This window comes from Oncorhynchus masou, chromosome 24 (assembly GCF_036934945.1).
Source record: "Oncorhynchus masou masou isolate Uvic2021 chromosome 24, UVic_Omas_1.1, whole genome shotgun sequence".
Lineage (NCBI taxonomy): Eukaryota > Metazoa > Chordata > Actinopteri > Salmoniformes > Salmonidae > Oncorhynchus > Oncorhynchus masou.
The window spans coordinates 58,683,208-58,701,173 of NC_088235.1; the positions used below are offsets into that span (position 1 = coordinate 58,683,208).

At 42.8% G+C, this 17,966-nt stretch overlaps 2 protein-coding genes across 5 annotated transcripts in view; both read left to right on the top strand.

The window, feature by feature from the left end:
- LOC135511411 (PDZ and LIM domain protein 7-like) overlaps positions 1–12,338 on the top strand; it is a 74,122-nt gene extending 61,784 nt beyond the window's left edge. The window contains exons 11-19 of the mRNA XM_064932927.1: positions 1,378–1,497; positions 2,415–2,546; positions 4,906–4,965; positions 5,639–6,006; positions 6,108–6,465; positions 6,957–7,137; positions 7,248–7,368; positions 7,599–7,714; positions 7,843–12,338. Of these exons, the coding sequence (XP_064788999.1) occupies positions 1,378–1,497; positions 2,415–2,546; positions 4,906–4,965; positions 5,639–6,006; positions 6,108–6,465; positions 6,957–7,137; positions 7,248–7,368; positions 7,599–7,714; positions 7,843–7,932 (1,546 nt within the window). The 3' untranslated portion in view covers positions 7,933–12,338. The remainder of the gene's footprint in view (positions 1–1,377; positions 1,498–2,414; positions 2,547–4,905; positions 4,966–5,638; positions 6,007–6,107; positions 6,466–6,956; positions 7,138–7,247; positions 7,369–7,598; positions 7,715–7,842) is intronic.
- Positions 12,339–12,807: 469 nt separating this feature from the next.
- Positions 12,808–17,966, top strand: part of LOC135512385 (bone morphogenetic protein receptor type-1A-like) — a 61,518-nt gene continuing 56,359 nt past the window's right edge. For 3 of the 4 annotated variants that reach the window (XM_064934377.1, XM_064934376.1, XM_064934380.1), the window contains exon 1: positions 12,808–13,045. The gene's annotated coding sequence lies outside the window, so the exon portion shown is untranslated. Of the gene's footprint in view, positions 13,046–13,101; positions 13,715–17,966 lie in introns of those variants that run through there. The other variant, XM_064934378.1, reaches the window with a different exon arrangement.

The following is a 17,966-nucleotide window of genomic DNA, read 5'->3' on the forward strand; positions in this document are numbered from 1 at the left end:
CCCATGCTGCCAGTCTCTATACGTTCTCCAGTGCCCCCCCCCCAAAACCAATATTTCAAATGTCTGTTTTATCTTATGGGCAGATTGCTTTCTTTTTCTGTGTGGTTTTTATTTCCTGCATAGGGGTTTTTGCTCACCTCGAGCTCCAACTCCTTATATTGAAAGATAAGACTCGTAAATAATTGTAATTGATTTCTTTTTCTACGCTTTTTCAATTTGTTCCTGGATGGACATCCTTGCGTTGGGCTGAGCAATATCAAGGCTTTTGGTTTTGCGTGTGATTGAGGCCATATACCTTTTACAGGTCTATTTGTGCTGACATTAACTCTCTAATTCATATACACCTAGCCCTACGTGGGCTGTTTGTATATATGATTTTCGGCCTCAGACTGCTAACAGTTTTCTCTCAATGCAACCTGACCTCTTATGCAGTAGCCCTTTTGAGCATGCTCCAATCTCTATTAGCCCTGCACCTGTCGCTCTGCCTGCTAGCGCTGCTTTGCCCAATCAGGTGGCTTCACCTGCTGCTTCGCAGTCTCCAGGGCCTGCCCCTGTAGTCCCTGAACCCACCCCTGAGAGGTAATGCTGTGTGGGTTGAAAGTTTTTGTCTGTTGTGGTTTTATTGTCCTTCGCCAACTGAGTGCTCTTCCTTGTCTTTGGCATGTACCTATATTTGTGTGTTCACTTTCATTGAGAGTGACTGTATTGTTCTGATGTTGTCTCACTTTTTCTTTTTCAATGTGATTGATTGAACATTTATTGAAATGTGTGTTTTTGTTTTTATGTTCCAATTAGACTTGGAAAACCTTGATTGTACTACATGAGTGGTTAGGTGAAAGGTTTCATGAGCAGTATGCATTTATGGATTTGGGTTTAGTACATTCACAGGGAAGAGTGTCCAAGGTAAGTCAAACGGTCTGATGATGCTGTGATCATCTGGACTGCGTGGAAACTGTGAGGACAGAGACACCGGGAAGACCTGCCATGTCTGTGAGCGGTGTGAGAACAGAGAGCCTCAAGGCAGTGGAGTACTGTAGTCATGCAGAGCATGTCTGCCAAACCATCATCCTTTAACCCTTAACGTCCTCATCGTCATAACGATCCATCCATCTTAAACCTGTCTTTTATCAGACCAGCCTTAATACAATATAACAATGACCTGGGGCTGCGCAAGCTGTTGCTTTTATGGTTGGTCATCACTGCTGCCCCCCGCCGCCCCCCCCCTCGATAGGAAGCAGACAGTTCTGTCAAATCAAGAGAGAGTTTGATGAGTGAACACAGTCAATATGTCACACAAAGAATTCCCCAAATTCCCTTTCCTAGTTCCCCCAGAGCACTACCTCCCTCTCTGTTTTAACTCTACTCTGTCCTCTGCAGCGAGCAGCCACCCCCAGCCACCCAGACACAGCCAGTGGCCCCTGCAGTCCCCTCTGGGGCACCTCGCCACCTGACGCATGCAGCCTCCCATATCTCGTCTGCTTTGATTACACAGTCTAGGTACAGTTGTCACGCAATCACTCCCCCTGTCACAGTTTCTACCTTTAATGTCAATCAGGAGCTAGGCCAATGTGTTGTGTGGATTTGGTTGAGATAGGAGAGGCAGAAGCAGGTACAGATGCTAGTACATATTTGCTATTTTATGGGGGGCCAGAGAAGAGGTTTGTGAGGAATATGGATTGGGTTGGGAGAGCTTTATTTTCTGATGCTGAAATAGTGGATGGAAGAGTATACAGGGTGTCAAACGGGATTTATTTGGATTGTCCACAATAGATGATCTATAGATGCTCAAACTATTAGAAAACTACCAACTGTAAGTCAGTTTATATGCAACAGCTTGCTAGGGTTGGCGTATAACGCTCTTCGACATAATTACATGAGCCAGATATTGCATCTTGGTGAAATACCCCAGATCACCCCATTGGACCTTGGACCTTCAATGGCGATGCCTGAGATCCTTTTCTTAGACTTCTGGATTAGGATTTTGGACCATCGAGAGGCATGGTGTCTATACTACTTTATTGGACCCTCCGAAATCTATTTTGGACCATCACAGCAGATGAAATGAAAATGGACAATAAAGTATATCATATCGTATCCATGAATGGTGGTTTGTCAGTAGGATCAAAAATCACATAAAAAAATAGTGTCCTATCTACTTGTAGGGTACCACGAAAGGCCATACATATTGAGATTGGGCAGATAGGATAGTTTTTGCTAGAGGACAATTTGTTGACAGTTAGTTGAACATATATAAAACATCTACTAAGGACTATCCAACTAAAGTGTTACCCTCTATTTTGCAATACAGTGTAGTATTTCAGAGGGTTTAAGATGGCATAAGAAATTCTAAGTTCTCATTGTGTATGTGGAGGAAATTGGAGTCTCTCAGACCTCTCTTGTTGGCTCTCGTTAAGAAACAAGGTTTATAAGCAAGGGCCACCGCCCACCTCTGCGCTGGAGGCTCTGTCAATCACCCCAGTGTTCCGAAGCAGCACTTTGCCCAAACGAAAGCGCACCCTGCCCTCTGGGAAACCCAAGCACCTGAGGTACACACACACCTGGACAGACTGACACAGTGACAGAGAGACTGACCACGTCACAGACGGTGGTGTGCAGAGTTGCTTCGGTACGTGGGATAGGGGACAGGAGGGTAATAAAAAAACAAACTTTGGGACACTAGCCGGATCAAAGGAGCCAAGGCCATGACTGCAGCGTCGCTTCGTTCGGATTGGCCATGTTTCATAAGACTATCGGATTAGTTACATCTGTCGCAGCATGAAAAGTGGTGCAAAATGAACTGCGACAGACCCAATTGGATACATGCTATTTAACGGGACTGCAATAGGTCGGTGCAACTTTTTGCTTGCCTGCACCGGGTCCAACTTCTCTCCAAAAGCTCTTTGCATTAGCTCTCTCCATTACAGCTGAATGGATAGGAAAACGTCCATGAGGCTTGATGTGCAGACGGTACACTGCAGATTGTCTCAAGGGACAAGCGGAGGAATGTAAGCTCATGTGGGGGTTTGGCAGCATTTGCTAAGTTTTTGTTTGACTAATTTGCACCTCTTTCTCCACAATGTCAATATTCCCTTCACAATTATTAATGGTTAGATATGTTTGACCCCAATATAAAAAAACATTCCCATTTTAATGCTGAATGTGGCTAACATCACTCTGAAGTTGACTTGCAGGTCACCCTGTTTCTTCCATTTAACACACGCACAAAATCCCCACAGGCCCGTTCAAGTCTGGACCTTTGCATGTCATAGTAAGCAACAGCCTACTCTCAGAGTTGGTATTAATGGGCTCTCTTCAACCTGCGACGGCCACATAATTAGTGATATGAGAGTAGTTCACTTGGTAGTGCACATAGTAGTCCAGTTAGTGATTGTACTACCTTGTGTGATGGCGGTAGCTCCTCTATCCCACGCTCTCCCATGCTCACTCTGCACGTCACTGCTCAACTGCATGCTCACACACTGGCTTGACTAATTATGATCTGGGGGGGTAGTTTGTCATAGAACAGCAGAAGGGTGTAGCACTTGGATGTCGATCACAATCATTTGTATCCTGCAAATCAGTGATGTACCAAATCGTTATCTATGGCTGTAATGCACCATTCAAGTCAACTACTGAATGGCTAACTAGTGGCTACAGGCAATTAGCAGCATTTGACCGATGTGATGCTTCATAGTGCAGTAGCTGGAAGGGTCATATTATGTGCGCTAGAATGCTGTAGAATTTGGTACACAATTTCAAAATGTGACACTTATCACAAAAGATGACTATTTTGTGTGCTTGTAGAATACCCTCTGATTTGTCAGTGTCTAGTGGGGATGTTATGAAATGACCTTAATTGTTTTGCTTTGCACAACAAGGGGGTTTATGGTACGTATGACGCAATGATCCCCAAGTTTGTTTGGTTCAGCCAACCATTGTAGAGGGTCCATTTTTTTGTTTTGTATCAACAGCTGTGTTTAAATAACGAAGGAAATCAAATCTAACCTTTAATATAATAGTGGTATTTTATAGAGATCTCCTGGAGCCAGTGTGGTTACCACAGTTGCTTGAAACTGTGAAGGCTATATCGACTCATGATGTGCAGTGAAGGGTGGTTTGAAGTGAATTCATCTCGCCAGCATGTTAGTGTGTTTTTGAGACGTGGTCCTGTGGTCCACTTGAACGTTTCCTAATAATTGTGTCATTGTTTTCTTTTCAATGTGGATTGGATGTGTTAACTGATGTTACCAGGAGTGTGTGTGTGTGTGTGTGTGTGTGTGTGTGTGTGTGTGTGTGTGTGTGTGTGTGTGTGTGTGTGTGTGTGTGTGTGTGTGTGTGTGTGTGTGTGTGTGTGTGTGTGTGTGTGTGTGTGTGTGTGTGTGCAGTATCAATATAGTTTCCTTTATTGATGGGGATAAATAGAGATATGGTGTATAGGAGCTTAGGTGTGTATCAATTTGGTTTGGCAGTGTTAGGATCATGGATTTTCAGAACCTGTTTAATTTTCTCTCTATGATAAATATTTTTTTCCTTTGTGTGTGTGAATGTGTGCTCTCACAAAGGTATTGCTATGAAACCAAGTTCACCTATACTTCAAAGAGACTGATTGTGTGCTGCCCTTTGTGGTCAAACTAGGCTGACTGACTAGCAGTTAGAATGAAACTGCTGTGATCTGATAATGTTACAATATGTGAGAAATCCGATGACTTGCTTTCCTTCAGTAAACAGTGGAGAAAAGTTACATCTGCACATGCAACATTTAAAAACCGGATGCCATTATCGGAAACAAACTCATTGGGCAGCACGGCATCATACAGGTATAGGTGTACATGGCCTTCATCCAAAGAGCTATTTTTGACCCCTGTTTTTGACGCCTGACCCCTTTTTGTTTCTGATGCGTTATAGCTACAGCCTGCAACAGTCTGCCTCTGGTTACAGCTCCCAGTTCAAATCCTCAGTCTCCAGGTACTTCTGTGGGGAAGTTTATCCAGATGCCACTGTCCATAGAACATCTGGATAGTGTGCTTCCTCCCCTTTTTGTCAACATAACTTCACTTCCGGAATAACACACCCTTATTCCCCTCCCTCTGTTTTTAGCTCGAAGGATGAAAATTGTGCTTTGACAGTGTTCGTTTTAACCTGCGATTTAACCTCCCCTTTCTTACAAATATGTCAAAATCTGCTCCTCTCTCCGCTCAAATGAAATCTGTTGGTGACTCTGTGAATCTCTCACTGCCATAACTGAGGCTCTCTGTTCTAACACTGTTTCTCTGATACCAGGCTGTCTTTCTCTCTCTGTGTGGGTCTCTGCTATATTAAACTCCCACTAACCTTTGAGTTAAACGTGTCTGGTGAAGTGGAGGAGCTCCAGGTAAGACTCGAAACATATGTGGACACTCAGTCAGGAAGGAGAGAGGTGGCTGTCCAGCATTCAGCGTACTAGGTTTAATCGTGAGGCATAGTGCTAACAGTCTCCTTATTAGTAATTGGTACTTGTAGTACAGTTTCCCAGTTTAGATTGTTATATTGTCTAAACTATGAACGTTCAGAAAACAGCTAGACTGATGATCAGACTAGTAGATATGTTTCCATCTTGGTGGTGATGATGTCATTCAGCTTCTTTTTTATCCTTCTGCAGCCAATATGGCCAGGCTCCCCCCATGCAACAAGCCCCTCCCATGTACCAGGGGCAATCCATGTACCAGGGGCAATCCATGCAGCAGGGGCCTCCCATGTACCAAGGGCCTCCCATGCAGCAGGGACCTCCCATGTACCAGGGGCCCCCCGTGCACCAGGCCCCGCATATGCAGCAGCCTCCACATATGCAGCAGCCTCCTCACATGCAGCAGCCTCCACACATGCAGCAGCCTTCTCACATGCAGCAGCCTCCACACATGCAGCAGCCTTCTCACATGCAGCAGCCTCCTCACATGCAGCAAAGCTCCATCCAGATCCCTGTGGGCCCTCCCCCACCCAAGGTGGTCAGCACCGCCTGCATCGTGCCAGGTAGTTACAGCAGGTGGCGCTGTGTGACCATTTGTATGTGTGTTACCATATTGTTAAGTATGGATAGTGTTGACTTAACCGGGTGTCTCTTTGGGTCATAGCTCCTGCCCCTGTTCCACCCCAAGCCGCTGCCCCTGAACCCCCCTCCAGCAGGCCCCCCTGGATCACTGACGACTCTTTTGCGAACAAGTTTGACCCCAGCAAGACAACCAGCACCAGCATGAAAGTGCCTGCTCTACCTCAGAGTGCCCCACCAGCACCGGCCTATATCCCACACCCTGGCTCTGCCCACACCCCTCACTCTGCCCCAAGCCCTGCCTATAACCCAAGCCCTGCCCCCTACAACCCCACCCCTGCCCCTTTCAATCCCGTTGCCCGGGGCGTGGCCCAAAGGGCAGAGCGCTTTGCTGCCAACAGCAACAGAGCACCCCTCTGTGGAGCCTGCAACAACATGATCAGGTAACAACAACGATACACTAAGTGTACAAAACATTAAGAACACCTTCCTAATATTGAGTTACACCCCCCTCTCCTTTTGCCCTCAGAACAGCCTCAATTCATCAGCTCATGGACTCTACAAGGGGTCGAAAGCATTCCACAGGGATGCTGGCCCATGTTGACTCCAATGCTTCCCACAGTTGTGTCAAGTTGGCTGGATGTCTTTTGGGTGGTGGACCCTTGTTGATAAACGGGAAGCTGTTGAGTGTGAAAAACCCAGCAGCGTTGCTGTTCTTAATACATAAACCGGTGGGCCTGGCACCTACTACCATACCCCGTTCATAGGCCCTTAAATCTTTTGTCTTGCTTTTTCACTCTCTGAATGGCACACATACACAATCCATGTCTCAAGGCTTAAAAATCCTTCTTTAACCTGCCTCCTCCCCTTCAGTGGATTTAACAGGTGACATCAATAAGGGATCATAGCTTTCACCTGCTTTCTGTCGTTACAGGGGACCCTTCCTGGTGGCCCTGGGTCGATCCTGGCACCCAGAGGAGTTCAACTGTCACTACTGCCACACATCGCTGGCAGACTGCAGCTTTGTGGAGGAGCAGAACGCAGTGTACTGTGAGAACTGCTACGGGGAGTTCTTTGCCCCCACCTGTGCCCGCTGCAACACCAAGATCATGGGGGTAAGATGACGGACCCAAACGCAGACAAGTACAACACACACGAAGTCACTTTGTGCGTAGCATACACCCACACAATAACTTTATGTGCCTGCGTTCTTTTTGGTGTGCAGGAGGTGATGCATGCTCTGCGGCAGACATGGCACACCACCTGCTTTGTGTGTGCTGCTTGTGGCAAGGCATTTGGAAATAGCCTCTTCCACATGGAGGACGGGGAGCCCTACTGCGAGAAAGGTACTTTAGATCAATGGAATAGCATGGCACATAATGAAACGCCTCAAGTGTTGAATGTTTCCTTCAGAGCCCAAACTAGCTCCTATATGTTTGTCATAATGTCCTCTTCTGCAACTGAACAACATTTGAATTATACACATAGAGACAATTATTTAAAAACAATTACGCATGTAACTTTGCTACCGTTTGCACTCTGCTAGTGTTTTCACACTCTATGCTTTCTCTTCCAGACTACATTTCACTCTTCAGCACCAAGTGCCATGGCTGTGACTTCCCAGTAGAAGCGGGAGACAAGTTCATTGAAGCACTGGGTCATACTTGGCACGACACCTGCTTTGTCTGTGCGGTAAGAATGGCTACAGCGCTGTACAATAACCCATGTCCCTGCTGTATAAAACGGTTATTCCTCAGATCTCTTGGACTGTGCCAAAAAATATGGTTTGTGAGATTCACAATTGTGTCCTTCTCCCACAGGTGTGTAATTTGAACCTGGAGGGCCAGCCCTTCTACTCCAAGAAGGACAAGCCACTGTGCAAGAAGCACGCTCACGCCATCAACGTGTAGATGCTCCATCTGCAGTTTTATGGGGTGGTGGGCAGGTGCTTACGTAGCTATGCCCAAGCCTTGGCAAAGAGCCCAGTAGAGGGCATTGATGCCAGTCAAAATGATGAAAAAGCTGAAGATGATAGCAGCAAGATTGACTGTTCAGCAAACCGATCAATCAGGCGTGACAAAATGTTAAGTATTTTCATCGGTACTGAAATTCAAGACAAACTGCCGAAAATGCTGCAGCCCCCCCCCCCCCCAAACATGTGTTCCGTTTGTATTTATTAATATCACTTCAAAATTAATGATATTGTATGTCAGAGAATTCTGATGTAAATCCTTTGCTACTCCACTCAGATCCTGGAGGGCCTCAATCCAGTGAGGCTGGAGCAAAAACCTTAGCAGCCTACAGACACAGGCAGACTGAGTGGAGTAGCAGGGCAATCAGTAAATAGGATGCCTTATTTCACAGGAACACTGTGTGCTTTGTTTTGAATGTAAAAACCCAAATAGCTTGCAGTGAATGTCATAAGATCGTTTTAGTATCACATACAGTAGATTTAACATGATGATGCCTCACGCCGACCAACAGAGCACAGAACGTGAACCGATACAGTACACTGTAGCATGACACATTTAGGCCTACGAATGCTGTTTGATTTCACAAAGGTATTATTAAAAGTGACAGTTTAGTAAGTGATATTTATTGCATCTTTGGCAAAGTGTTATTTATTTACATAGAATAAAACGGAAGTATAACATCCATGGATGTTTATATTGCTGATAAAACAAAACAGTTATATTTGGGCTTTTGCTGAATTATTTCATTTTTTTATGCATGCAGTTGCATCATACAGAGGTTCATAGTATCATATGAAGAACCTGTCACTCACTCTTTCATCCTGGATTTATTTATTTATGATATACAAAGATGGTGCTCTGTTACATTATGATACAGTAATACTGTACCAACTTTGGGGATCCAGGTAGAAGATGAGACGATTTTTTGGATATATTTGAACACTTTATGGGGTAGGGAAGTCAGGTTTTTGGAATGTGTCTCATAAACGGGATTTGCTACTGACTGGAAATCAAGGAACCACTCTGTCTTTTATAGTATGTAATGGGAATTTTGGGGAGGTGCACGGATTGGTGGACCAGAGCCAGAAAGATATGTCACAGTGGGCCGCCAGACTATTGTGTCTCTGAATTGCGCTTAAGGGAGACGAGCTCTGGCCTGGGGTGTTACAGATACATTTTACACAACAGATGTCTATGGTGATATGCCATACACCTGTATGAAGCACTTAATTTAAACAAGAATATATAGGAAATGTCTGTCAAGGTTAAAACATTTAAAAAAAAAAATAGCCAAACACAATCATTTCTCTCTCACTAGCACACACACCTTAAAGGTCAGTTGAGACAGTGTGCTTGTGTACAGACTTTATACTTTCAGAGTTTATTTTATACATCTGTGTGTATGTTCTGTATTTGTGTAAGTGTGTGTGCATGCATGAGTTTGTACATGATTGTCAGTGCATGTCTACTGAGGCAACATCAGTATTAGTTATGTATCTGTGCCACTAGAGTAGCAAAGCATACTGTGATTTTGCATAACACTGAGTACTTTTGATATGCATACTGTATGTGTGTAGATCAACTGGTAAGAAAAGCACAGTCTGTGCCAGTTCAGAATAAACCTTACACGGTACCATTGGAGGGAAATGAAGACGGGCTTGAATTGTTGCTAAATAGTTGTTTACTGAAAGTTCAGCGTATTGAAACTAGTTGTATAGTTTCCAACCACTAGAGTGCAACAGAGTGTTGACACCATTCTGCTACTTAGCATGCCTCAGACACTCGTCACTACATAGTACACTCACTGTATGCTCCCTCTGTCCCCACTCCAGCAAACACTACAAAGCCATTTGTCACCCCTGTGGACTTCGTATCCAACAGTTCAATGTCAAGCTTTTTTTCCAGGCCCCATGTATCAACCAGCCATGTCATTACACTAAGTCCATAATCAGAAACTGTGGACAGCACAGGGAAAACAATTGTTAGGGTTATTTAGATGGTTCCCCTTTCAACAACAAAAAAAGAAGACTATTGCGTCAACATGATGATAGAAATGCTGTGCATCCCATTGAGGCTAGTTTTGGACAATCAAATGTGGTGTATTTTGTGTTACCTGGTATCTGAAGGACCATGTCAGCAGCCCAAAATGTCAATATTGCTGGTTCCAATGCTCACACGTGTCCTCTGTAGTCAACAATGGCAATAATAACACTATGAAAGAATAGTTAAGGACATAATTAAGGAGGACACAGTTTTATAGAATTTCACAGTCCATTCCCAAATGACTATAACTTCTCTCTGCCGTCAGGCATTCATTCCATTCAGGTAAGAGGTCTCTGGTGCATCTCTGTCCTCTGTAACGGGAGGCTTAAGTAGCCTTCATCATTCTCTTCACTCTTGACACGTCCCTCCCTCCTGGCTTGTTCTCACTAAACATATGGCACACAGGTTACTTTGCAATGACACTGTATTAAGACCATCCTTTTCAATTTCAGGCTGCTGAGTGGTCTTTTCGATGTTGGTTCACACGATTTCTGTTTGTACTGCTGTTTAGTAAACACTGGTGAGGCTGCAAGGTTTATATCCAATGTGCAAAAGGGATTGCTTCTTCTTCCATGTTCTGTGTTTTGATCGGGGAAAGTAATTATTTTCTAGAGTAGTATTTTTGTCTTAGAATAGATGATATATACTTGGCATGAGATAACAACTGCACTCTTAAATCGGATCGTTGATTTACTCGTGTTTTTGAAGCAGCAACTGAAATATGGCTTTGATCTTTGAGTAGTTGTAGGGCGTCAATGTTTTTTTTTTCTTTGGCATGGACTGTGTTGGAGGAATGGAGTTGTTGTCATTGTTCTGTTGTACATGTATTAATAACACCTGAATTAGTGGTTCATCTCTTGCTGCATTTGTACTTAGAACCCTATCGTCTATATAGACGAGGTCTTTTTTTATGTGGAACGTTGATGTGTTTGGATTGTAACCCCATATTTCAAATGACTCACCCTGCCTGGCCTACCATAACACGAACTATACTTAGAAATAGGAACATGTTTTATGCATTGCTTTATTTAGTGAAATGCATCTGACTGCTATGAGAACAGAGTTACATGGAGAAAGGATATACCTTGACGATTGAAGAATTTAACAGGAGTCTATCGGTGTGTGTGTGTGTGTGTGTGTATCTATCTTGGGAAGGAAATGTGCTTGATTTCGTCTCTCTTGAGAACTTCCTGGATTGGGCAATGTTTGAAGGGCCTTAATTTATGCATGCTGTAGCCTATTAAATACCATGACCTTAATTTATATTGTTCAGCAAAGACTACGAATCACCATTATGTTTTTGTTTTACAACCACAAGTATGCCTGTATTACCAGAGTCAATGTTGAGAGGCTGCTGGTATCTCTAGGGGGTCGTTCCACAAAATGGGTGCCTCTTGCATCCGTTTGATATTTAAGTAGAATTTGTGCAACAATATTACATTTTAAAAGCCTGTTATATTAAATGAAGTGCCCTTTTAATACCGAGCATTTGGAGAATCCAATAAATATATATATATTTTTATGTGAATAAAGGCTACCTAAAGTGCCAAAATTCAACATTTTGATGCCCCTCCGTCAACTGTGTCACTTCCTCTAGGATTTCAACCCACTTACTCAAAACCTTTCTCCAAGTGTCACCATCGTTGTCCTAGTTATTTTTGTTGCTTTAACAAAGTAATTTGACGATGATTTATTTCATGTGATTATTGATTCATTTACTCCTGTCCCTCATTTTGGTGATCCCTGTTATGTGAACTGAACTTTTGTTTTAATATGGTGAAACTATTTCTTTTAAACTATTTTTTTTTAAGGAAAGTTTGAACATTAATTGTCAAATCATAGTTAAAAAGCAGGTGTTATGGTTTGACTATTTTTGGCCATTTTCTGGTGTTTTGTGGTGGGAAACTGAGCGGGTTGGACACAACACGTCAACCCTGTTACCCATAGATAGGCTAGAAATGGTTCAGCTGTCAATTTTTTTTTCATGAAGCTGATATTCACTTGCCACTCCCTGATGCACAGACGCATCCATTCCCCTTGTCACAAGGGGATTTATGGTTGATTTAAGAAGAAATCATCAACCCCGTTACTTTATTTTGATTTGATTTATTTGGCACTTTAATAGGCCCTTTCTATAGTCATTTTTGTTATTTAAAAAACCTCTTGAGATGAGAACATGTTTTTTTATGACTTTGAACATGTGCGCTTGACAATGTTAAATTACACTTCTCAAAGGGCACTGAAGTGGTGGAATGACCCCAGGATGGTTTGAATCTTTGAAATGTGTCAATAAACATTTTATTTCACATTGTCTTTCACCTTAATTTATTATTCCACTTCCTTCTCACCCTTATTCTTCCACTTCCTTCTCACCCTTATTCTTCCACTTCCTTCTCACCTTTATTCTTCATATCCTATACTCCTCTTCATCTATCTCCTCCACCTTTTTATTCTCCATATCATCTCTCCTTCATCCATGTTTTTCAATCCCTCTTATGTCCACACTTTGTCCACCTCTTTCTCAATTTTCACCAGCTTCTCTCTATATACCTCTCAAGCACCTCATCTCCTCGCTTCTTCCCCGACTTTTTACTCTCCACGCTCTTCTATTTGTGAGTAGACTATTGTATACATGTGTCAAACAAATACGAATATACTGTAGTAGATTAGGGCAATGAAAAATAATAGCTATGTCCATTTACACCAGGGGGCGTCACTGAGGTAATTGGAAAATACTTGATTTCTCCATAGAAATACTCCTACCGCAACTCGGTCTCCCTCAAATGGTTGTGCATTCGCTGCAGTGATTGGAAAATGTTGGTCTGTCTACGTGTTTCATCAAATGACATAGGCAGAGGCAAAAAACAGAGCGAGTAGAGCAGGGCCGACGTTAAACTGCATGTTTGGGAAATGTACACCACATTTTTGCAACTTCAAGACGAAATAGAAAGATACAGAGGAGTGCTCGCCCGGAACCAAAAGGATTGCCACATCTGCTGAAGAAAAGGTGAGGTGGAATGAAATCTAACCAGGCTAGGTCATACTCCTGTTAATTCTGCCCTCGCTTTGGCTGTTGTCTTGGAAAAAGTTTTGTTTTTTTTGCGTCTGGAAAATAAAACTAAAAAACACATTAGCTACTGGCTTCATTTTGGAAGTGTATTACGTTTATATTTATTAACTAGTTAGCTAAATATTTTAGCTTCGGTTTAAATACAGCCACTTGTTTCCGAGAGTTTGTTTTGAAAGCGAAAACTACCTCGCTAGATTGTTAGCGCTAGCTAATTTTAGCGTAGCCACTTGCTTGTTAGCGAGCTAGCTAAGTATCGAGATATATTTGTTTGGCTAGCTTACTCGTTTGCAAGTACTTCTATTAGCAAACCTGACACTGAACTTTGATATTGACCGAATTGGTTTGTGTATATAGTTAGCCAACGTATTATTTTCTAGTTGCTAAGTTTAAATTGTTTTACAAATCAATTCACTCATTACGCAATGAAAGTTGTTAGCTAGTGGGTTGCTAGTTAGCTAGCACAGAGCGATATCATGTAACTAACGTTAAGTATCGCTTTCAGAGACATTGTAACATATTTTACTGAGTGATTGAATGCGATGAGGTTTGGAATCATTTGTATCAAATTAGATGACAAGATAACGTTTTTCACTTTCCCTCTGAAAAGTAAGTTCTAAATCATATCTTTGAATTGTACTACTTGAAAGCTTAGTAGGCTAGCCTAGTGTTAGCTAGTTAACTATGTGTAATTAATTAACGTTAGTAGTTCACGGATTACAACTGTACATTGGCCCATGGTAGGCCTCGTTGTAATGTCAGTTTGTTTTGTAACAAGTGTTTAGGACAACGTACTGATAACAAGGATTAAGTTGATTAAACAAATCGCCCAAATAAGCATTCATCCTGCTCTTTAATTAGACTTCACGTCAGCTCTCACGTTTCTGCCAATAACCACACACATAGTTTGAATAAAGGGGTTTCTGGGGGGCTACCATGAAGGTTAATTGATTTTTATTCCCTGTTGACTATCATTGCACATCGTAAATTGGTCAATCATCGTCGTGATATAGTCCACACTGATGGTGTGAAAGTATTAGAGGCAGTGAGACACTTTAAAATCTGGCAATACACACACAAACACCCATACACACACTACGTCAGTAGCAAGAGGTCTGTTTTTTTTTTCACAAGGAAAATACCCAGTGTCTCGTCTCATGGTGTTGGTTGCATACGAATGGGTCATTTTTGGCCATGCTTTTCTCGTCTGTGAAAAAAGCTGGTTTTAATTTGGGCCTGGAGTGAGAGGGCGATGCGTTGTGCTCCTCACCTTCCGATGCTGAAGGCAACTCTGGAGTGAATGGGCTCTGGAAAATAGGGAGGTCAAAAGCCAGATGGAAAACCTGATTGTGAAACTGTTCACTTTAAGCGGCATGGGGTAGAAGTGGATTTCTAAAGGTGGAGGGAAAAATTATTGCGTCTGGAGTCTAACATTATACATATGCCAGACATCTTTACCTTCTGTGGGTACCGGGATACTCCATAAAACAGGCCAATATTGGGGGAGTGAGACTAGGCCAGGAAAAATGGTTAACAAACTAAGCGTGAGGATTTCTTCAGCTATTAAAACTATAATCAAGCACGTGACAAATTGTCCCTATTTAAACGTAGCTGAATGTCTACATAGTTCATATAGACCTATGCCTAGTCTCTCTAGCAATGATTGTGTACACAGTGTCTTGATCAGTGGGCTAACACAATGATTATAGCAGGAGTCTAGCCCTGCTCTGGAGCTGAGTCTGATTAATTAGCCAGAGCTCTGTAACTGCCTGAAGTCTGGAGAGAACATAATGGAGGGTTAGACAGAAATGGGGATGGGGTTCAGTAAATTGTGCATAATTCAGATATGATTTATGCACACGCGATGCACAGATCAGAGGACTGCTCATTGTCAAGAGGATGTAGCTAGCTGGAATTATCTTCTCCTTTTATAATGGAATGATTATCACTCATGATGGGCCATTTGTTTTATCTCCCATGCCTCTGCTTGACAGCTGCCACTGCAGTTGAACTTTTAAGTAGGCATAGTCTACATGTTGGAAATCAAGAGATGTTTTTTAATGTACTTTCATTAAATAGGCTAACCTACATGGTTTCCGTAAAGTTCATGACTAGTGTGTTGTAGGTGGTGTGGGTAATATTGATACTTATTTCCTAGAATTGAAGTTGTTTCAGTACTGAAGTCTGTAACGTAAACCAGAACTTGCCTCAAGTGTTCTGAGTGCGGTGAAAGAGAGAAGCAAAACATTCTCAAGCACTTTTAAATTTACAATGCTTGTTTTTCTAACATCCCTTTAAGTTTAAGAGCGTCTTTCCCCTGCCTTGCTTCTGTTGTCCTGCATCCGTCTTTCTCCTCTGAAAGCATTTCCAATCTCATAGGCAGTGAGGGATCAGATTGCTCAGGGAGTCTCCAAGGCTCTCTTGGAGGTGGTGGAGATAGAGTGAGGGGGTAGCACACGGATCAAGTTTCACATCCCAATGGGTCCCTCTGTCTGCTGTGCCTCCCTGAGTCAACCCCCACTCATACACCCCCCCCCCCCAAGCCTGGAGACAGGGTGGCTGAGCTGTGGAAGAAATCTTACTAGCCCTTTCCCAACAATGCAGAGTTAAAAAGTAGGAACATTTTTTTTAAATGTAACAGCAGCACGAGGTAATATGTACATACAGGTGGGGGTCAAAAGTGACTAGGCAATCAGGATAGAGCAGTGGTCACCAGCCTTTTCTGAGTCAAGATAACTGAGTCAAAATGCAAGCTGAGATCTATTGCTCAGATCCACCTCCGACTCCAACTTAGAAGAGCAGATAAAGACTATAACTCTAACCTGTCACCGTTAGACTGTACACAGAGAACTGTTTCAGACAGCTGTGAAGGTTTAGGGGTGCTCTGCTACCACAGGCTGTATAAACCTGCACCAATTCCCGCTGGGTTTTGGAAATACTGCTTAATGCGGGGCATTTCATACTCTTGACATTTTATCCATTTTCATTCTGTACACTTTTACTTGCAACATAAAGATAGTATAACAATTAACATGTTGCCTGTAAAGGAATAGCCTATTTGTTTTTCCAGTATACAGTGTGCGGGTGGCTATTTTATTGAGGCTTCAAATGTTTACATCTTCAATGTGCTTGTTGAAGAGGGATTTTCTTGGAACACCTAGGCGTGCAAATGTTTCTCATTCATTTTAAATCAAACAGCCTTTCGTTGACCTGCCTATTTCAGACTGAAACCACCTGCTTGCTGTATGTTTGACACGACACCCCTATTCTATACGGTTGCTGGATGACTGGTCTTGATGTTTACCATGCAGGCTGCAGTTGTCCTTTTTAATGGTATTGATCTTTCTTTTAAATACACAGAGCCACATGAGTGACAATTTTAGAAGAGCTAATGTGAATAGGGCAAGGGACAGATTGTTCTGATGGTAATTTAAAGGTTTTTGTCTTTTAATGGAGAAAGTGGAAAAGGTCAGTTTGTTTACTTAGTTTTATTTTGGGGAAATCCCTTCCTGTTTGTGAACCAAGAAAATATGATTATTTGGGGCCTTGGGATTTATAAAAACATGCATTGTGTGATGGAGGCCGATCAGCATCTGAAATAATATGTGGAAGGCAGCTAAAAGGATGGCGTTCCTGGAGAATTCAAATACTGGAGGATTCAGTAAACCGAAGATGGTTAAGAAGATTTTTAGTGTCTTTTGTCTTTGTAAAAACAGTTGATATACCTCAGTAATATGCCTAAGGTCTGTGATATGATGCAATGTTGCAGGGCTCTATGCTGACCTTTCTTTACCAGGACCACATGTGCGCGCCCAAGTTGAAAAATGTAGGAGCACAATGAAAAATATTTGAGATAATAAAATTAGAATCCTACATTTTGATAGGATCACTAGTACTCCTAAATCAAAATTCCAGGTCGCACAGAAACTGTAGAGCCCTGTGTCAAGATTTGAATGTTATTTCCACATTACTCGTTAGTTAAATACAGCATTCTCACGTAGGTGTTATTTTTGTCCAGGTGGGAAAGGGCAGTGTTGAGTGCAGTAGAGATTGCGGCATCTGTAGAGCTGTTGGGGGTGGTATGCGAATTGGAATGGGTCCAGGGTGTCTGGGATGATGGTGTTGTGAGCCATCACCAGCCTTTCAAAGCATTTCATGGCTAAGGTGCTATGTGGCGATAGTCATTTAGACAGGTTGCCTTGGTGTTCTTGGGCACATGTACTATGCCCAATGTCAGTGAAGACACTTGCCAGCTGGTCAGCGCATGCTCTGAGTACACATCCTGCGGCCTTGTGAGTAAGACCTTTTTAACAGGTTGACATTCACATTGGCTACGGTGAGCGTGATCACACAGTCGTCCTGGAACAGCTGGTTCTCTCATGCATAGTTCAGTGTTGCATACCTCGACGTGAGCGTAGGAGGTGTTTGGCTCATCTGGTAGGCTTGCATCACTGGGCAGCTCTCTGCTGGGGTTCCCTTTTGTAATCATTGTTAGTTTGTAAGCCCAGCCACATCCGACGAGGTCTGAGCCGGTGTAGTAGGATTCGATCTTAGTTCTGTCTTGAAGCTTTGCCTGTTTGGTGATTTGTCAAAGGGCGTAGCGGGATTTCATATAAACTTCTGATAAGTGGAAAAAAAGTGGCAGCTCTAGCCTTTAGTTCAGTGCGGATATTTCATCTAATCCATGGCTTTTGGTTGGAATTTGTACATATGGTCACTGTGGGGACAACGTCATCAATGCACATATTAGTAAAGCTGGTGACTGATGTAATCTCTTCAATGCCATGGGATGAGTCCATGAACATATTCCAGTCTGCTAGCGAAACAGTCCTGTAGCTTAGCATCTGCTTCATCACACCAC